The sequence below is a fragment of the Cervus elaphus genome, chromosome 21 (genome assembly GCF_910594005.1).
Source record: "Cervus elaphus chromosome 21, mCerEla1.1, whole genome shotgun sequence".
NCBI lineage: Eukaryota > Metazoa > Chordata > Mammalia > Artiodactyla > Cervidae > Cervus > Cervus elaphus.
Window position 1 is genome coordinate 56,702,955 of NC_057835.1, and position 22,165 is coordinate 56,725,119.

At 40.2% G+C, this 22,165-nt stretch overlaps 1 protein-coding gene across 1 annotated transcript in view; it reads right to left on the reverse strand.

Annotated features, from left to right (window-relative positions):
* Positions 1 to 9,719: 9,719 nt before the first annotated feature.
* Positions 9,720 to 22,165, reverse strand: part of PKHD1L1 (PKHD1 like 1) — a 167,617-nt gene continuing 155,171 nt past the window's right edge. Inside the window, exons 74-78 of the mRNA XM_043880265.1 lie at positions 19,821 to 19,972; positions 19,292 to 19,438; positions 18,781 to 18,934; positions 15,942 to 16,183; positions 9,720 to 10,534 (exon numbers count right to left, since the gene is read on the reverse strand). Of these exons, the coding sequence (XP_043736200.1) occupies positions 15,942 to 16,183; positions 18,781 to 18,934; positions 19,292 to 19,438; positions 19,821 to 19,972 (695 nt within the window). The 3' untranslated portion in view covers positions 9,720 to 10,534. The remainder of the gene's footprint in view (positions 10,535 to 15,941; positions 16,184 to 18,780; positions 18,935 to 19,291; positions 19,439 to 19,820; positions 19,973 to 22,165) is intronic.

The following is a 22,165-nucleotide window of genomic DNA, read 5'->3' on the forward strand; positions in this document are numbered from 1 at the left end:
CTACATCATTCCTAGTAACCATAGCTCCTGAAGTCCACTCTGCCCTCCACAGTCCCTTAAACACCTGTTCTAGCCCTTAATTTCTTCAAATGCCTAAATTCCAATATTCAAAATTTCTAGAATTTTTTTTTGATTCCCTAAATCCATTAATCCAGACTAGCTTACATCTTGATACGAACGTATTTTCAAAATGCTTTTCCTTAGTGATGTGTATATTTGCTTCAAGCTATTTATTATTATTATTTGTTGTTGTTGTTCAGTGGCTAAGTCATGTCGGACTCTGCCACCCCATGGACTGCAGCATGCCAGGCTCCTCTGTCTTTTCTTCTTTTTAAAAATTATTTGTCAGTTTTCTTTATTAAAGTTTCCATTTGCAAATGAAGCAAAACAAAAGATACATATTTTTCTAGAAACAATGAATATTTGTTTTCCAGCACAATAAGAAAACAAACAGAAATCTTGCTAAAGACTGCAAACTTAAAATTTGCTTTAAAAATACCCACGTGGTGGTGGTGGTTTAATTGCTAAGTTGTGTCCGACTCTTGCGACCCCCATGTATTGTAGCCTGCCAGGCTCCTCTGTCCATAGGATTTCCCAGGCAAGAATACTGAAGTGGGTTGCCATTTCCTTCTCCAGGGTAACTTCCCAACCCAGGGATTGAACCCATGTCTCCTGCATTGGCAGATGGATTCTCCACTGCTGAGCCACCAGGGAAAAACACCTATAAAAGAATATTTAAAAGTCATCATTAGTTGTTGAGCATTAACCCCATAACTGGGAATTAAGTCTTGATAATTTGAGGTCTTGCTTGGGACCACTCTTGGGAGTGTGCAGTTTGAAGTCCTGTCCTCTGCCCTAGTCTTGGATGGGGTAAGGACACTGACCACCAAATGTCAAATGGGAGGAGCATAAGGGATAGAACCTGATATGTGAGATATCTCTTTTTGGATTGCCTTTCTTTCATGTGTGTGTGCATGTGAAGTCACATCAGTTATTTCCGACTCTTTGTGACCCTATGGACCTTAGGCTGCCAGGCTCCTCTGACCCTGGGATTCTCCAGGCAAGAATACTGGAGTGGGTTGCCATGCACTCCTCCAGGGCATCTTCCCAACCCAGAGATGGAACCCGAGTTTCTTATGACTCCTGCATTGGCAGGCAGGTTCTTTACCACTAGCACCACCTGAGAAGCCCTCTCTTTCATGGGGTACAACTAACTCTACTTGCTCTGTGTCAGGACCATTTTGCCCACTTTAAGGCTTCTGATTTGCCTGCCCAGTTCCCAATGACCAGCTTGATTTTTTCATTCTTTCAGCTTCCAACACACCACTTAGTCTCCGAGTTCAAAGCCTGGGTAGGCTTCCCTATTCTGAGCTCTCCAGGTTCTGAGTAGTGTCTTGACAACTGATCTCTCATCCTGCCTGGGAGGTAGGGCAGCCCGTGCATACGCAGTGTAAGGCTTCCAGATCTTCCCCAACTCAGTTCCCTGACTTTTCATTAAAGGAATGGTTTTTCCTCAAGCACAATCATAGACCTGTTGTCCTGACATTTGTGTGCTCAGTCGCTCAGTCATGCCCAACTTTTTGAGACCCCATAGCCCACTAGGCTCCTCTGTCCATGGGATTTTCCAGGCAAGAATACTGGAGTAGGTTGCCATTTCCTACTTCAGGGGATCTTCCTGATCCAGGGATTGAGTCCGTGTCTTTTGCACCTCCTGCACTGACAGGCAGATTCTTTACCACTGTGCCACCTGGAAAGCATGGTTCTGACATTAATGAATTTTTATTGATGAGCAGCTGTTCATGGTTGAATATAGATCATAAAGTCACATTCATTTCTTGATCAAGCAAAACAAAACCTTACAGCTTATAGAGTGACAGTTTTGAACAGATAAATTTGAAAGCAAAGAATTATCTGGAGATAATTCTAATGGATTGATCTGATATTTCCGTCTATAGAATTTTGCTTGCTTTCAAAATGGTACATTTTAATATTATGGAAAACCATAACTTATTTTTAATATACAAAATTACCATTGCTTAATAGAGAAATAAAAAACCCTGAAGCAGCTTTTTAATTTCTTTTTTATTAAAAGAAAATTAACATTCTGTGAAACATTTAAATAAATATTTTTCATCATAGTTATTTCTATAGCATAGCTTCAATTAGTAGTAATTTTTATTGTTAAATACAGGAAGATCCAAGGTTTAAGAATAATTAAGAGTTTACCAGGTCCCTTCAGAAGATGTCTGGATAGGAATGGAGAGAAATCAGTTATTAGATTAGACATAATCTAATCATAGATTAGAAATAAATTCATATAAAAAAATGGCATGAACTCTTCACTGTTATGTTTCAATAGAGAGGTTCAGCCATTGGCGCTGTCCATATTGTTATTAGAGCTATAATATAGTTCAGCTTTATTATGAGTCGTAGACTTGATCTGAGCAAGTCTAGCGATCTAATGCCATTTATTATTTCTAATGATAAATATGTTGAGATGCATTCAACAAATATAATTTTACAGTTTATAATATAATTTATCCTGTATGTGAATTGAAAATTTAAAAATTAAATAGGGAAGTCACTAGTTAAGACTTGGTGTTTTCACTGTCATGGGCCTAGGCTCGATTCCTGGTCCAGGAGCTATGATCTTGCAAGCTGCATAGCACAGCCAAAAAAAAAAAAAGAAAAGAAAACAACACTGAATCAATAATGAAAGCCTAAATGATGCTACAGCATGATAGACATTGTGGCTTTGATCTTGAACAAATTTGAGCCTTTTCTGCAAAATTAGGTTAATCATTCCTGCCTTATGGATTTTTTTTGCAAAGTAAGGGGCATAACGTACATGGAAATGTGTTGGAAACAAAGCAGTAAAATCAATGAAAGCTTTTAGGTGTACAAGCCAAGGACTAAGTCCTTCCAGTGTGAGGTGAGTGTATGCTCCTCGGTTCTGTCTCATCACAACAAAGATTTGGAATGACGGACATTAAAGCCCTCAGCGTGTCACAGCTCTCGGTCTTGGACAGACCATGTTATAGCTGTCAGGTCTCGAACAGATCGTGTTATAGCTCTTAGACAAATCAGTGTTACAGCTCTATTTTATTTAGAAAATAGCAGGAAAATCCATCTTCAAGGCGTGAGGGAGTGAAGAGAAGAGCGCCCCAGCGAGCGGAGAGAGACCACCAACCCCTGGCCCTTTGGCTCCTCTTTTTACACGTCTTTTCCTCTCCCTGGGCCTGCCCTATGTAAATTGGGTTAGCCAGAAGTGTTGTTCTACCTGAGATCCTCAGATCTTCCTTTGTTCTGTTTTTTCGGGCTTTTCCCGTCCTTATATTTTAGCCACCGCCATTCTGGACTGTTTCCTACTCTAACTACCTAACACAAGGAACACAGAAATGAATTTTCTGTCATTAGCAACTGGAACTAGACATATTTATCAGTAATGTGTTACAAAGGTGAAAAGAGGAGGAAACACTCAGCTTTGAAGCTAAGCTCTGAGTTCACCCCCCACCTCCTTTGCCTCCTTAGCTTTAAAGACATGGGGTGAAAGAGCAGTTGTTAGAACAAAAATACCTTCAACCCTCTTCTTCCTTCTCTGGTCTTTTCCTTATTACTTATGGTATATTTTTCTCATAATAGCATCCATTGCCACATTTTGTCCATTTTTTCTTCTCAGTGTCTATTATCTATTATCTTAGCATACCAGGATTATGGTAATGATTTTTGATCTTCTAATTCAGCTTGGTGCTTCACTGCACGATTAATACAAATATTTTTCAAGCACATACTTCTTCATGCTAATGCTCCTGTTCAAAATAGAGAGTTGCTGTTGTCCATCAATTCAAATTCACCTTAGGACGATATGTGTCTTGACGTTTGCTTTTCAATTTCTTAATTTCAAACTGCTGCTCTTGGATCTTTCTCTGACCACCTCTGGCCCTTTAAAATATTAGACATAGCAATACTTCTTGTTAAAGGGACTTGTTTGTACATGATGCACATTTCTTACAATGAAAACTACTTACCTCCTCACAATGGAATATGTATTCCTTGCTTTAATTTTTATGTGAAATTAAACATTTTATAAGTGAGAATTTAATCCATATTATCATCATCCTAGAAGTTTCTAGTATAAAGAACTTAATTTGTTTTCTCTTCCTAGGAAGAATTTACATGTATAAAGGATCATCTGATTAAATACATAAATTATTCTGAAGAAAAACCAAAGGAAAATACTCTTGCCACATAGCCAGACACACTCAAGTATCTTGCCCAAAAGGAATCATCTTTTTCTGCTCATAAGCACAGGACCCATTACCATGGAAACTGTAACTAGTGGTCTCTAACTGGGTGTGAATTTTATACAGTTATTTGAAATACTCAGACATCAAGTCAGGATAAAGTACAATTTCTGTAATATATATTTTGGTAGGATGTTTTTTATCTCAAAAATCTTATTGAAGAAAAGTTTCATCATACTGTCTATTCATTTACTTAATTAAACAGTTTACTCAGCACTTACCATGGGTACAGTGTGTGCTAAGCATGTTAGAGGAGTCGAAAGTACCTTAACCGAGAGTAATTTCTCTAGTAAAGTCAGTTTGTCATGGGTAAACAGGATTCCTGGAAGAACAGTTTTTCCTAAGAGCGTTTTTAATTTTAGCAAGATCTGATCATAATAACTAGACTGGTATATCAGAGCCTGCAAGTAATGTGGGAAGAGGTTTGTAGCTGGGCAGACTGCCCACAGTATCCAGGTACCCACTGTAACCCCAGACAGCAGGCCCCTTCTTTTTGGTCTTAAACATGTTGTCTGCAGCTACTTTCAGGGAAGGCAAAGTCAGGGGAGATAAATCTTAATGTTTCTTTCACTGGAGCTTGGACACTTCTTTTCAGCTAGTGCCAACCTGAAGAAACTGAAAATGCCTGCTAATGAGAATGGTGTGACCCTCCAATGGTTTTCCCAGACCAAATACACCATGGATTCAGGTCACGGGCTAAGCATCTCAGTTTTGGAGGATACACATAATAATTTCAAAGATGTATATGCTGGGGCTTCCCTGGTGGCTCAGTGGTAAAGAATCTGCCTGCTGATGCAGGAGACACGGGTTCGACCCCTGGTCCAGGAAGATCCCACATGTCTCGGAGCAACTAAGCCTGTGTGCCACAACTACTGAACCTGTGCTCTAGAGCCCGAGAGCTGCAACTATGAAGTCCTTGCTCCCTAGAGCTGGTGCTCTGCAACAAGAGAAAGCACCACAATGAAAAGCTCACATACCTCTCAACTAGAGTGTAACTCCCACTCTCCACAAGTAGAGAAAGCCCGTGCAGCAGCGAAGACCCAGCACAACTCCAAATAAATAAAGTAAAATTATTTGAAAAAAAGTGACATGTGATGATCTCAAATAATTATCTCAAAATAAAAAGGTTAAAAATATATGTGCAATTTGAAAGAATTTTTTCTTTTTTTTTTTCCCCGGCATTGTCTCTGCCTATCTTCCCCTGTAGGGAGGGTGCATTCCCTATTTTCTTGTTCTGCTCACATTTTTCCTGATGAAACCAGGAGACATATCAGTTAGGACTGGGTCTCTGATCAAGTAGTAATGCAACCCTGAAAGAGCAAAGGCTGGTATTGTCAGGGACCCGAACTCTTTTCAGCTCAGTTCTCTACACCTTCCCCAAAGGGGCTGGCGTTTGCCCTCCTGGTCCAAGGAGGCACCCTGCTCCGTGCAGCAGGAAAAACAGGAAAGGCTGGAGAAAGGCAAAGGAATGCATGACAGCCATCTTTTAAGGTAAGTTTCTAGAATATGCCACAAGATTTCTTCTGTTTTCATAACTCACCGTACCCAAGTTGGTCACTCCTCACTGCACTCAATGATGAGAAATAGTCTCTTCTTCATGGCATTGTGCCCACCAATGATTCTAATAAGATTTGCATTGTGTTCATTACGTGCTAGGCACTGTTCTGGTGTAAGAAGAAGCCTAATGGGCCAGCGATTGACATAATATAAGCAACATTACAGTCGTAACTATCATAGGAGTGGCCACCCATTACTGAGAGCTTACCACCTGTTGGGCATTGTGTTAGATGCCTTATGTATGATGTAATCAGTCCTCAGATTGGTCCACATAGCAAGGTAGATATTTTCCATATTATACAGGTGAAGAAACTGAAGATAAAGGAGACTAAGAATTTGCCTGAGGGCACAGAGGTGGTAAAACATAAACCTACAATTTGAACAGGAATTTGGACCTAAATATGTTTTTCTAAAAACTCTCTTCACAGTGAAACACTTTCTCCTACTTGGGGAAAAGTGGGAGGCAATTAAATATGGGAGCTGGGATCTGGAGTTAGATTTGAATCTCAGCTTTACTGTTAAAAGCTCTGTGAACTGGGACATTTGATTTAATCTTTTAGGTTTTGTTTCCTAATCCGGAAAAGGGGATAATAAGCTAATAGTAAAAATGTAAGGAAAGCATCCATGTAGAACACTCAGTGCAGTAAGGATGTGGTAAATCTCTAATTATTATTATTAGTAGTAGTAGTAGCATTTTAGATAGCACTCTTTAGGATAAAGTGGACAAGAGGTAAAATTAGATGTACTACCCAGAAATTACTGCAATGATCAAAAGGTGATGGAACTTAGAAAAGAGTAGACAGTTGTACAAGAATAAATGTTTCACTTATTATCAGAAATACAGGAAGATATTATTACTTCCTTATTCTCTGTTCCTTACATTGACCAAGATGGGAACATCATATTGATTTACTTTATGAATTTTTCAGATCCTGAAGAAGCAATGCTAATATACAAAGTATTTTTTAATGACTTGCTCAACAGCTAAGTAGCCACTTTTTACATTAAAAAGTATTTTTAAAAATTTAAACACAAATTTGTCAGGCAGAATTGTTCAGAGAAACATTTTTTTTTTAAGTAGCCAGCTTATGAATGAAGGCTATATAAAGACATATTGCCCATGGATTTTTAACAATTAAGCATTTTAAAAAGTCTTAGTTAAAACTGCAATTTTTCTGGCACAAATAATTATGGGTATGTACTATAATAACTGTTGGAGTAGGAAATGGCAACCTACTCCAGTATTCCATGGACAGAAGAGCCTGGTGGGCTACAGTTCACAGGGTTGCAAAGAGTTGGACACGACTGAGCGACTGAGCACGTAATCACTATAATAATTTTAGGAAAATTTTTAAAAGCAGACAGCCAGAAACCTAGAGAAATTAAATCAGAAACTTTTTAACAAAGTCTGTGGCTAAGAAGCAAATTTTTAGAAATTCCCTTTACTCTCAAATAATTTGTCTAGAGAAATCCAGTCCTCTTAAAACTGAGTTCCCCTGAGATTATGGTGAATATTTCTATCCCAGATCTTTTCCCCTTTCTTGTCCTATCTCTGTTCCCCTCAGGATTGAGGAGTATCAAAGAAAGAGGGGGGACTAAAACCAAGCAGAACCCTGTGGAGTCTTCCCAGGTATAAAAGTCCCTTCATATCCCCCCTTTCTTGTTTGTAGAAGAAACGCTTTAGGCTCCTAGGACTTCGCCATGTTCCAAAGAGCAAACTGGAGAAGTTAATGATAAGAACAGTAGAGTCACAAGACTCCCAGTCCCTCCTGAAGGAATATATAAAGCAATCTGATGCATATCTATCAGTTGCTCAGTAAAATCTAAGTCACCCCCACCCAGTGGAGGAGGGTGACTGCATTCTAGCCACAAGCACGTATACCCCAGGCTGGAGCCAGACAATTGAAGACTGAGATTCCTGAAACATCACTCTGTTACTTCACCACCGGCCAATGAGTCAGAATGTCCATGAGCTGATGAGGCGTCCTGAGACCCTGTTATCTTCATCCTAATTATCTTCCCTAACTCTTCTTTAAAAGTCACTGGGGAGTTCTGAGCTGCCCTTTCTCTTTGCTTGCCACCCTGCAAAGAAACCCTTACTTTGTTGCAAACACCCCCTGTCAGAGTTTGGCTTTCTGTGCCACAGGCCCACGAGCCCTTGCTCTGTTACATTAGAAAAGTTCTTTATTGAAAATCTATGGAAAATTTTTTTAAAAATCCAGTGGACTGAATACAGCTTGAGGTAAGGAAAGCCTACTAGTGATCAATTTTGTGGCTTCCACAGTGTTTAGATGTGAAGATTTCTGCATCTCTTCCAGAAGCCAAATGTAGGAATTTGTTCCTTAGATGTCACAATTGTAGTTCTTGGAATTTAGTTTTCCAAGCAAAAGGAAGTGTTGTGAAATGGAGAGTACCTTGGATTTTCATTAGGAAATCTGGTTTTTAAGTCTTTCTTGTCAGTCTCTCTCTCTCCTCCTCATTTTAGTGGTAGAGTTTTCTCACCTCTCTGGGGTTGGAACTGAGGGCATTATTAGTGTCCTCAATCAACAAGTGGTGTGGTCTCATCACTGCTCTCTGGACATGAAAGCTGTTGCTCATGGAGTAGACTGGTGCTCCAGTAACACCAGACGGCTGCTTCTTCTTTTTTTTTAATTGGAGCATAGTTGCTTACAGTGTTGTGTTAGTTTCTGCTATACAATGAAGTGAATCAGTCATGTGTATACATATTTGTTGTTGTTCAGCCTCTCAGTCATCGTGTCCAACTCTTTTGTGACCCATATACTGTAGCCTGCCAGACTCCTCTGTCCATGGGATTTTCCAGGCAAGAATACTGGAGTGGGTTGCCATTTCTTCCTCCAGAGGATCTTCCCGACCCAGGGATTGAACCCCCAAGTCTCTGCATCTCCTTCATCGCAAGCGGATTCTTTACTGCTGAGCCACAAGTATCCCCTCCCTTTTGGACTTCACTCCCACCCCCCATCCCACCTCTCTAGGTCATCAACAGACCACAGAGCTGAGCTTTCAGCGCAGGGCTAGCCATCTGTCTGACACACGGCCGTGCCCATACGGCAGACGGCTTCTTGATTTCCCCAAGCTCCATGCGGCATTCATACACTGAACACTGAGTCTGCGTCTACTAGTCTCAGACATCTCATACGATGGCAACAAAAATGTTGAGTAAGGAAGAGCCTCACTACCTCCAAGGAACTTGCCATCTCGTGTTTCAGCCTTCGTTCTTACCCCCACACTTTCTGTCAGAACGCTCTTACTTGGCTAATCTCATGTTTATCTCACCACTTATTTCAGGCATCATCGTCTTCTGGAATCTGTCCCTCACCCATCTCCATTCTCACAGGATCCCTCCCTCCAGCCGTGCCCCTCCACCGTACCCCTCCAGCACCCTACGTCTCTCTCCTGGGTACCACATCACACCTCCTTGTATTGCATATCACCTTTTCTACTACTGTTTCCCCAATTACCCTGCAGACTCTTGGAAGGTGAGGACAGCATTTTACTCCTTTAGTCTTCTCACTAGAATGCCTGTTATCGAGTAAATGTACACAAAGTAAATGTATACAAAAATATCTGGTTTTATTACATGGTAAGTTAATAACTTTTCTGTTTAGCAAGATTAGCAACGACATGGGGTGAGCATTCTAGGGAATGGTACCCTGTAGAAAGCGCTCTGGGACCCGCTGGATTCTCCCAGCTGTTTCACATGCTTCCTGAGTGTCACTTGCTGGAAGGTGACTTGTGAATGTCACTTCTCCTTGCTCTCGACACAGCCACAAAGCCTTGATTAGAGTTATTCTTCTAAACTGAGCATTTCCTTTAGACTTTTCTGAGTAGAAAGTGCACTTTTTATAGTATGAGAGCTTTTGGTTAACTTAGCTATGGTAATTTGAGGCTTTTTCGCACTCTCTAATTTTCTCTCTTGAAAATAAGTATCTCTTTTGGTGTAATCTTGGGTTGCAGGAGGTCACACTCTTCATAGTGACAGTTTTGAGTGGGAAGAAGGGGTTAGCAGAGGAGTTTGGATTTGTTCAAACAAAGGACACCAGGAAAGCTCTTCTTAGAAGACTGGCCAGGGGTGGCAGACTCAGAAATCTAGAATAATCTAGAATTCCTGGGATTTCTGTGGATCTGAAAATACCAACTTTGTCTGAAAAAAAAAGGGGGGGGGGGTTTAAAACAATCTCATTTCTCCAAAATCTTTAGAAATTAAAATGGCTTAGATCATTGGAAATTAGAGCCTTATGAGGATAGAGAAAAATAGATCCCCTGGTACAATATAAAAATTCAGAATGCTTTCAATCTGATCTAGAGAAATCGAGTCAAAACTAGACAGCTCTTTCAACTTTTTAAAGGATTTTATGGTCTGTTGGGACAGCAACTTGGAGGTGGTATATCACTTACAAATCAAATATTTCTAAACGTTTTAAAAATGAAATAACATACAAACACAAGGAAGCAAAAGAAATTTATATTTTGAAGAAATTTGATTTTTGTGATTAAAGCTAAGTAATACATTTTATATATTATAAAAATATTTTTAGCATATTTTCTTGAAAACATTAGACTTTTTATTGGTGTGCAACAAAACAGTTCCTAAATAAGCAGTTTCTGTATTTGTGTTTTCAACCTGTTCTTCAGAATAGCACTTCAGTTGCTTCCTGAAAAGCAAAACAATACAAACAATTTTTAAGAACATATAGTGTGATTTTAAAATATGTTTAATTAATTTTAACTTTCTTACTATTTCATGGAATGGTTAATAAGACAAAAATCAGTATTTCAGAGTTTACCAATTTAAGCTGCTCTTGTGTGGAACTGTGGAGAGAGAACAGTGGTCCTTATACATTGTAGTTTTCACATTGAAGTTTTCTTATTTTATTTAGTATAATTTCACAACTCTCTTAAAATACTGTTAATTCAGAATGCAAAGTTATTAGAAAAGAAAAACAGAATTTCATCAACAGTTGCTATGATCTGAATATGTGAGTGCGTGCTGTGTCTGACTCTTTGCAATCCCATGGACTGTGGCCCGCCAGGCTCCACCGTCCACGGAATGGCAAGAATACTGGAGTGGGTGGCCATTTGCTTCTCCAGGGGATTTTTCCCACCCCGGAATCGGACCTACCCAGGAATCTCTTAAGTCTCCTGCATTGGCAGGCAGATTCTTTACCAATAGCGCCACTTGGGAAACCCCATCTGAATGGGAAAAAAAGTGAAAGTCGCTCAGTTGTGTGTCCGACTCTTTGCAACCCCATGAACTATATAGTCCACGGAATTCTCCAGGCCAGAATACTGGAGTGGGTAGCCTTTCCCTTCTCCAGGGGATCTTCCCAACCCATGGATTGAACCCAGGCCTCCTACACTGCAGGTGGAATCTTTACCAGCTGAGCCACCAGGGAAGCCCCACCTCAAATTCATGTTTTAAAACCTAATGTCCAATGTGATGGTATTAGGGTGCTTTTGATAGGTGCTTAGGTCTTGAGGGCAGAGCTTCCATGAACGCGATTAGTATTCTTATAAGAGACCCCACAGAACTCTCCAGCTCCTTCGACCACATAAAGATACAGAGGAAGTCTGTGACCCAGAAGAGGGCCCTTATTTGACCATGCTGCATCCTGATCTCAGACTTCTGGCCTCCAGAATTGTGAGAAATAAGTTTCTGTTCTTAAGCCATTCAATCTTTGGTATTTTATTATAGCAGCCTGAAAGGACTAAGACAGTGTTTAAGTCTTCTCATGTCTTAATTGAAGAATTATGGATTATTTAGTAGCAAAGGGGAAGCTGTTAACTTTTTCATCTGGGAAAAAAGTCCTAAAAAACACCAAGAACAATATCATTTACCAATGACTTGAAAATAGGATTTTCTGAATTTTGTAAAATTCCAAAGTTGTAAGATATAGGTAGGGAGAAAGTCAGTGAAGATAATTAGGAAAAAAAATGTGTTTAATGAAGAAACACAAAATGTACACATATAATAATAATGTACAAATATAATAATAATAAGCAGTACTTATACTTTGTATTTTAATGCTTCTTGGAAGAAAGAAATGAACTTAAGCAGTACCTATCACATTACTATAAAATGGACAGCAAGTTTTACTCTTACTAGAATTCTGGGGACAAAAAAACTGGCATTAAAATACAATAACTTGTGTGCTGCTCTTTACCTTTGATCCCTCAGCTCCAGACCCATCTTCTCTATTATCTACAAGAGGCAGGGTTGAGACTTTTCAAATTATGCTTCTCCCTTGACAGCTGGTTTCTAATTAGCTTCTACCAGGAGGAGGGAAGAATGGATTATTTCTTCCTGAAGCCCCAGGCTCCAGTTGTTCTGCCACCCTCCCAGAAAGGCAGCCTTATTGTTTCCCTTCATCCTGACTTTTTTTTTTAAATTTTAAATTTAGTCTTGGCTTTTAGTACTGAAATACTTCATTCTCCTTCTAAATTATTCAGTTCAGTTAGGTTCAGTCATTCAGTCATGTCTGACTCTTTGCAAGTCCATGGACTGCAGCATGCCAGGCCTCCCTGTCCATCACCAACTCCTGGCGTTTACTCAAACTCATGTCCATTGAGTTGGTGATGCCATCCAACTATCTCAACCTCTGTCATCCCCTTCTCCAACCTTCAATATTTCCCAGCATCAGGGTCTTTTCAAATTGGTCAGTTCTTTGCATCAGGTGACCAAAGTATTGCAGTTTCAGCTTCAGCATCAGTCCTTCCAATGAATATTCAGGACTGATTTCCTTTAGGATGGACTGGTTGGATCTCCTTGCAGTCCAAGGGACTCTCAAGAGTCTTCTCCAACATACAGTTCAAAAGCATCAATTCTTCAGTGCTCAGCTTTCTCTATAGTCCAACTCTCACATCCATACATGATAACTGAAAAAACCATAGCTTTGACTAGATGGACCTTTGTTGGCAAAATAATGCCTCTGCTTTTTAATATGCTGTCTTAGTTGGTCATAACTTTTCTTCCAGGGAGCAAGCGTCTTTTAATTTCATGGCTGAAGTCACCATCTGCAGTGATTTTGGAGCCCCCCAAAATAAAGTCTGTCACTGTTTCCATTGTTTCCCATCTATTTGCCATTAAGTGATGGGACTAGAAGCCATAATCTTAGTTTTCCAAATGTTGAGTTTTAAGCCAACTTTTTCACTCTCCTCTTTCACTTTCATAAAGAGGCTCTTTAGTTTTTCTTTTACTTTCTGCCATAAGGGTGGTGTCATCTGCATATCTGAGGTGATTGATATTTCTCCCAGCAATCTTGATTCCAGCTTGTGATTCTTCCAGCCCAGGATTTCTCATGATGTACTCTGCATATAAGTTAAATAATCAGGGTGACAATATACAGCCTTGATGTACTCCTTTTCCTATTTGGAACCAGTTGGTTGTTCCATGTACAGTTCTAACTGTTGCTTCTTGACCTGCATACAGATTTCTCAGGAGGCAGGTCAGGTGGTCTGGTATTCCCATCTCTTCAAGAATTTTCCACAGTTTGTTGTGATCCACACAGTCAAAGGCTTTGGCATAGTCAATAAAGCAGAAGTAGATGTTTTTCTGGAAGTTTCTTGCTTTTTCGATGATCCAACAGATGTTGGCAATTTGATTGCTGGTTCCTCTGTCTTTTCTAAATCCAGCTTGAACATCTGGAAGTTCACAGTTCATGTACTATTGAAGACTGCCTTGGACAATTTTGAGCATTACTTTGCTAGCGGGTGAGATGAATGCAATGTGGTGTAGTTTGAGCATTCTTTGGCATTGGAATGGAAACTGGCCTTTTCTGGTCCTGTGGCCACTGGTGAGTTTTCCAAATTTGCTGGCATATTGAATGCAGCACTTTCACAGCCTCATCTTTTAGGATTTGAAATAGCTCAACTGGAATTCCATCACCACCACTAGCTTTGTTCATAGTGATGCTTTGTAAGGCTCACTTGACTTCTCATTCCAGGATGTCTGGCTCTAGGTGAGTGATCACACCATCATGATTATCTGGGTTGTGAAGATCTTTTTTGTATAGTTCTTCTGTGTATTCTTGCCACTTCTTCTTGTATCTTCTGCTTCTGTTAGGTCCATACCATTTCTGTCCTTTATTGAGCCCATCTTTGCATGAAATATTCCCTTCATATCTCTAATTTTCTTGAAGAGATCTCTGGTCTTTCCCATTTTATTGTTTTCCTCTATTTCTTTGATTGTTCACTGAGGAAGGCTTTCTTATGTCTCCTTGCTGTTCCTTGGAACTCTGCATTCAAATGGGTGTATCTTTCCTTTTCTTCTTTGCCTTTCGTGTCCCTTCTTTTCACTGCTATTTATAAGGCCTCCTCAGACAACCATTTTGCCTTTTTCCATTTCTTTTTCTTGGGGATGGCCTTGATCCCTGCTCTTGGACAATGTCATGAACCTCCGTCCATAGTTCTTCAGGCACTCTGTCTATCAGATCTAATCCCTTAAATCTATTTCTCACTTCCACTGTGTAATCACAAGGAATTTGATTTAGGTCATACCTGAATGCTCTAGTGGTTTTCCCCACTTTCTTCAATTTAAGTCTGAATTTGTCAATAAGGAGTTCATGACCTGAGCCACAGTCAGCTCCCGGTCTTGTTTTTGCTGACTGTATAGAGCTTCTCCATCTTTGGCTGCAAAGAATATAATCAATGTGATTTCGGTGTTGACCATCTGGTGATGTCCATGTGTAGAGTCTTCTCTTGTGTTGTTGGAAGAGGGTGTTTGCTATGACCAGTGTGTTCTCTTGGCAAAACTCTGTTAGTCTTTGACCAGCTTCATTCTGTACTCCAAGGCCAATTTTGCCTCAGGTATTTCTTGACATCCTATTTTTGCATTCCAGTCCCCTATAATGAAAAGGACATCTTTTTTGGGCATTAGTTCTAGAAGGTCTTGTAGGTCATAGAACTGTTCAACTTCAGCTTCTTCAGCGTTACTGGTTGGGGCATAGACTTGGATTACTGTGATACTGAATCATTTGCTTTGGAAACAAACAGAGATCATTCTGTCGTTTTTGAGACTGCATCCAAGTACTGCATTTCGGACTCTTTTGTTGACTATGATGGCTACTCCATTTCTTCTAAGGGATTCTTGCCCATAGTAGTAAATATAATGGCCATTTGAGTTAAATTCACCCATTCCAGTCCATTTTAGTTTGCTGATACCTAAAATATCGATGTTCACTCTTGCCAACTCCTGTTTGACCACTTCCAATTTGATTTGATTCATGGACCTAACATTCCAGGTTCCTATGCAATATTGCTCTTTATAGCACCAGACCTTGCTTCCATCACCAGTCACATCCACAACTGGGCATTGTTTTTGCTTTCGTTCTGTCTCTTCATTCTTTCTGGAGTTATTTCTCCACTGATCTCCAGTAGCATATTGGGCACCGACTGACCTGGGGAGTTTATCTTTCAGTGTCCTATCTTTTTGCCTTTTCATACTGTTCATGGGGTTCTCAAGACAAGAATATTGAAGTGGTTTGACATTCCCTTCTCCAGTAGACCACGTTTTGTCAGAACTCTCCACCATGACCCGTCTGTCTTGGTTGGCCCTACGAGGCACAGCTCATAGTTTCACTGAGTTAGAAAAGGCTGTGGTCCATGTGATCAGATTGGTTAGTTTTCTGTGATCAAGGTTTTCAGTCTGTCTGCCCTCTGATGGAGAAAGATAAGAGGCTTATGGAAGCTTCCTGATGGGAGAGACTGACAGAGGCAGAAACTAAGTCTTGTTCTGATGGGTGGGGCCATGCTCAGTAAATCTTTTTCTGCTGATGGGTGGGACTGTGTTCCCTTCCTGTTATTTGACCTGGGGCCAAACTATGAAGGAGGTAATGAAGATCATGGTGACCTCCTTCAAAAGGTCCCATGCATGCACTGATGCACTCAGTGCCCCCAGCCCTGCAGCAGGCCACCGCCGACCCCCGCCTCTGCTGGGTGGGCAACAACTTTCTTAGTGGCTGAGACTGTCTTTGTGTCCACAGTGGTGCCACGCTGCTGTCTTTATTCAGTAAGCATTTTCTGATACTTTAGTATTTGGGGACAAACAGCATGTAGCATGCTTACCTAGAGTACATTCAATGTCACAACTGCAGTCGTCAATACTTCCAGGAGCAGCACTCTTCCCACCAGACAGCTTATCACTGTAGTCACTCTCTGGGCAGCTGGGCCCACCGTGGATGCCTTGCTGTTGCCGCCGCCGCTGCTGCTACTGCCTGGGCTGGAGACAGACTGCGGGGCCAGGCTGAGAGGCCTGGACTCCACCCGAACAGACTCATCCAGGATAAATTCAATCTTAAAATTTTTCCCTGGGGGGAAAAAAAATCAGCAGTGTTTGACTTCCTTTGATTATCTGCTTGTTTTCATACACTTCCAACTGGGTTTTCATCAACTTACAAATATTGTATAACCCCTAATGAAGTACTTTTGGAAACTGAGTCAAATGAATTGAAATATAAACAAGTGTAGAGAGGGGCTCAGAGTGAGAAGTGTTCTATCTGCTATAGTTAACTTCCCTGGTGGCTCAGATGCTCAAGAATCCACCTGCAATGCAGGGAACCCAGGTTCAATCCCGGGTCAGGAAAATCCCCTGGAGAAGGGAATGGCTACCCACTCCAGTATTCCTGTCTGGAGAATTCCATGGACAGAGGAGCCTGGTGGGCTACAGTCCATGAAGTCACAAAGAGTCAGACAGGGCTGAGCAACTAACACTTTCACTTTTATCTGCTCATCAGCTATGGACGGGAGGACTCTGGATAGATTTTCTTTCTGGAACCTCAATACCTACTTCTTAGGGGTTCTCTCCTAGTGCCCAGGACTGGCTGTTTGAAACAAAGGACAGTATGGAAGAGAGCTGAGGGTGCTGAGCCTTGTCTGATCATTGTACAGTTGACCAAGGAGCAATGGAAAGACAGTTTATCACTTTTCTTGCATATGCTTTGTTGTTTTTTACAGTTTTACAGTGCTTAATCTACAAACTGGCTAACCAATCTAAAAATCATGAAAAGATGACTATATTTGACCTTCCTTACTGTACAGAAGCAGGGAACTGAAAGCCTACACCTCATGGGGAAAAAGAAAGCAAGAAATAAGGAAGGAAGGAGGAAGGGAGGGAGGGAGGGAGGAAGAGAATTAGAAATAACAGATAGACACTCGAAGGGAAGCTTTGAACTCTAAAGGAAAATTTACTGGGTAAAAGGAGAGCACTATTTTGTTATCATGAAAAGTGCCAAAATCTCCATTATTGCTTCAGCACTCCAGTGATCCCAGTTACTTTGTTTTTTTTGTTTGTTTTTTTTTTCCCCCAGTTACTTTGGAACACTGCCACTGAAAGTGTTAGTATGAAGACGTTGATCCTCAGGTTGGGTCTTTGCCGCTGGGAACCTTCTGAGTCCACCTTCCTGGGGAGGTGGGCAACCTTCTCTCAGATGGCGTTCTTGTCAAGTGCCTCATAGCCCATAGAAAGGTCCCATCATTGAGGCTGACTGTTGAAACTTACAGGACACTCCAGGTTCTTGCCCCAGAGCACAATGTTGAACTCATTGCCACCGGATTTGATTTCCATCAAACTCTAGGTTGAGATATTGCTGCCCAGTAGGAAGATCAAGCTTCTCTCTTTTGGAATGATTTTAGCTTTTGCTATTTAGCTCTTATGAAAAAAAAAAATCCAGATTATTGTTAGAATTTCTTTAACTTCTCTGACTCTTTATTTTGGCTTTTTAAAGAGAATTTATTTTTGGCTGTGTTGGGTTTTCATTGCTGTGGTGAGCGGGGGCAACTCTCTAATTGCAGTGCGAGAGTTTCTCATTGCGGTGGTTTCTCTCGTTGCAGAGCATGGGCTCTAAGGCTCAGGCTCTGTAGTTGTGGTACACAGGCTTAGTTGCTCTGTGGCATGTGGGATCTTCCCAGATCAGGGATCAAACCCATCTCCTGCACTGGCACATGGATGGATTCTTTACCACTGAGCCACCAGGAAAGCCCTACTGTGGCTTTTATTCTGACCTTTAGTATGTGTGTGTTTGAAATAACACTGGTGAGGAAAGGGAGGGCTGAGATAAAACTTTTTCAGGAGTTAGGGCCTAAAAGGTCCTAAATGAGCCCCGGGTTGAGGTAAACAGAGTAATGTTGGTCTGTCTCCAACACAGAGAGTCTGTTTCCTTCTTTTTGACATTGATTCATCTGTCATCACTAGAGACCTATTTTTTGGACAAATCATTTTTGCCATAGTAGAAAGGCTTTTACCAATTGAAGCTATGCCATCAGTCCACATGGAAATAACATAAGAAACCTCGCTGTGGGAGTTGTGGCCATATTTACGTTAACCATGTTGAAGAGATCATGAGTATACTCCATGAGAACTCACAGGAGACATTTGCTCTGATCTCAGAGCAAATTGTAATTCATCAGAGCGACTGTTCTATCTTTAGAGAGCCATGAATCATGGAAATGCTCCTGTTTTCTCCTTTGCATTGGCTTATAGAAAGACTAGAACCCACTTTCCAGCCCAACTCTGAACTCTAGCATGGGACATTAAAATTACCTGACACTATCTTACCTTTGCTTTTCTTGAACTGAAAGCTCTATATATTAAATTTTCTTATTATACATGTAAAATGTAATTCTCACATAGTGAGAAAACTTAGAAAAATTACACATGGATGAGAAAGAAAATATGAATCATTATATAATTTTGATCTACATCTTCAAATTACCTGTTTTAATTTTCTTAATTGCTTATTTTATTTTTCACCTTGTTTTGCATATTAGATATATTTCTGTAAGCTAGACATTCTGATTTCTATAATTTATTGACCATAGTAGTATAGACCACTTCGTTCATTAAAAGGAAATTATAATTATCCTTATTTATGGATATACATGTGAGGATCCAAAATAGTACACTCACCTGTTCTAAGAAGAGTAAGATCTGTGTAGTTGGCCCAACAGCTGCTAAATGGAATTGTTGTGTTTCCACTAAGTCCACTGATTTGGTTATTATTGGAGTCCTTTAGTATGGCCTTCAAAGCCAGTGCAGTAATCCCAACTGATACACAATTACCCTAAAGAAAAAAAGAGTAGAGAATTACAACAATTGGCCTGTTACCATGCTTCTTTTGTTTTTTCCTAAAAAAAAGGTATATAGAACTTTATCTTTTTAAATGTCTCATTTCAAATTTTACATCTACAGACGCTCCTTTTCCTACACAAAAAGTTCAAATAACAAGTTGTGGAACAAGTTCACAGAAAAGGCACATTTTAAAAACAGTAAAAGACGATATTCATAGATAACAGTCCAAATTTGAAGAGGCAGTGCCATTCCCAGGTTGCTGGTGTACCAGGATTAGTGAAGCTGGCTCACCCTCCAGAACTGATAAGTTCATTCGTCCACTTAAATAAGCCTCTGAGTTATAACTTACGTCGGAATCTGCTGCCTTTACTGACGGCTGTTGAGAAAATGGCTGTCCCAGCTGTGTCGCCACCGGCTGAGTGATCACTGAGAGCGAAGACACGAGGGCCACATGATGAACAGGAAACGAAAACCTTCCAACCGGCTGGGCAGTCACCTGTGAATGGTCATGAGCCGTAGAGTGGTTAGCACATGGTAAACTACATTCAGTAGCAAACTCGTCTTAGCCAGGCTAAATGCAACACTCATTGTTAAAAGTATGTTCAGGGCGTGAAGTCAATATTATTACAATATTTCCTCTAGAGCATATTCATGAAGCACTGTTGTAAATAATCAAAGCAAAGCACATTTTATACCAATAAATACTTTTTTAGAAGATACACTCCTTTTTCAACTACTTTATGATTTTGGCAATACTGTAAAAAAAATAGGCAATAATTAGAAAGACATGTACTGTACTGAAATAGAAGAACAGTTAAAATAAGAAAGAAGCAATGTTTTAAATAGCAAAATGCATCTTTCTAGTTGCATTTTCTTACCTTAGCCCAGCCAGAATCACTGGGACTGGGGATTGGATCGGTAATAGACATGGAAGAGACATTAAATCCGAGGATACTATTGGTTTTTCCTAAAATTACAGCTTGTCCAAGAGAACCAGCAATTTCTTGGAGTTCAGATAACTGCATCTGACCTGTGAGGAAAGTGTTATGACACATGGACTGTAAGAATATGGAATAGTGAGAACGTGTGAGCATATTCCACTTTAGTTTTCGTTTGTGCCATTCGCTCCATCCACATTAAAGAATTCTACAGGTTTCTAACTGTACCTGAGCTAAACATGACAAAGTGATACTAAGGAGGTCAGGAAAATAAAAAACTCTGTAGAATATATATATTTTTTAGCTAGAATTAAAGAAAAGAAAACAAAGGTGATAACATAATTTCAAGAAAAATGAGTGATAGCATGCAGGAAAAATGTTTCTTAATTTGATACTTTCCTATGTCATTCTTTGTTTAGCAGTGAAGCACTCTCATGTATGTCTATCATCAAATATTACTTTTTTAAAAAATAGAGTGTTAATTGCAGAATGGAAGGATAATTAGCATCATCGAATTTATAGTCTATAGTAATGAGTGGCTAACATTATCATTAAATTACCAACAAAAATGTTCCTTGCTCTGGACACTGACAATTTTCAAGGTTAATTCTAACACTGTAGGTAGTTTCTGTTCCCTTTTTGTAGCTTTGCAGTTCCTTGTAAACCTACTTCCCCCGCTAAGGCTCCTTACCTTGTGAAGGGGCACCTCTTGCCAGAGAAGCCTGGAACTCTCCTTGAGCCCTTCTACTTCACCTGTCCCCCACACATATAATCAGTTCTCAATTTCTAATTCTCTCTGACTCCACTGCCCAAATCCTAGTAAACCCATCAGCAGCAGAGATACGAAAACAGCTTTCAAACTGGCTTCCTGGCATCCATTCCTCTTGCATTCTGTTCTACACACTGCAGTCAGCATGACCGTTTAAGAAACAACTACAGAGTGAAGCCCATCAGAAAGAGAAAATCAAACACTGTCTATTAGTGCATATATATGGAATCTAGAAAAATGGTATTGATGAACCTATTTGCAGGGCAGAAACAGAGGCACAGATGTAGAGAATGGACCTGTGGACATAGAGGGAGAAGGAGGGTGGGATGAATGGAGAGAGTATCACTGGCATATATACCCTACCATGTGTGAAATAGCTAGTGGGAAGTTGTCATAGAGCATAGTGCTCTGTGATGACCTAGAAGGCTGGAACCTGTGATAACTTAGATGGGTGGAATGGGAGAGTGGGAGAGGGGCTCAAGAAGGAGGGGATATATACACACATATATACATATGTATCCCCTCCTTAGGGTAGTATTAAAGAATGATCTAATCATTGGACAATTGCCTCATCTCCCAGGTCTAATCAGAACCTGCTTAATCATCTAATCAGGTCATGCTTAAAATTTTGCATGCTAGGCTTTAGCATTATGAGAACCAAGAACTTCCAGATATACAAGCTGGATTTAGAAAAGGCAGAGTGACCAGAGATAAATTGCCAACATTCGTTGGTTCATAGAGAAAGAAAGGAAATTCCAGGAAAACATCTACCTCTCTTTTATCAACTACACTAAAGCCTCTGACTGTGTGGATCATAAAATACTGTGGAAAACTCTTAAAGAGATGGGGATACCAACCATCTTACCTGTCTCCTGAGAAACCTGTATGCAGGTCAAGAAGCAACAGTTAGAACCCTGTATGGAACAATCGATTGGTTCAGGATTGAGAAAGCAGTACAACAGGGATGTCTGCTGGCACCATGTTTATTTAACCTATACACTGAGCACATCATGAGAAATGCTGAGCTGGATGAGTTGCAAGCTAGAATTAGAATAGGTGGGAGAAATATCAACGACCTTAGATGTGTGGATGATACCACTCTAATGGCAGAAAGTGAAGAGGAACTGAAGACCCTCTTGATGAGAGTGAAGGAGGAGAATGAAAAAGTTGGCTTAAAATTAAATATTAAAAAAAACTAAGATTATGTCATCTAGTACCATTACTTCATGCATATAGAAGGGGGAAAGGTGGAACTAGTGACAGATTTCCTCTTCTTGGGCTCTAAAATCACTGCAGACGGTGACTGCAGCCATGAAATCAGAAGACATCAGCTTCTTGGCAGGAAAGCTATGATAAACCTAGACAGTGTGTTGAAAAGCTGATACATTACTCTGCTGTCAAAGGTTTGTATAGTCAAGGCTATGGTCTTCCCAGTGGTCATGTACTGTTGTGAGAGCTGGACTGTAAAGAAGGCAGACTGCCAAAGAATTAATGCCTTCAAACTGTGGTGCTGAAA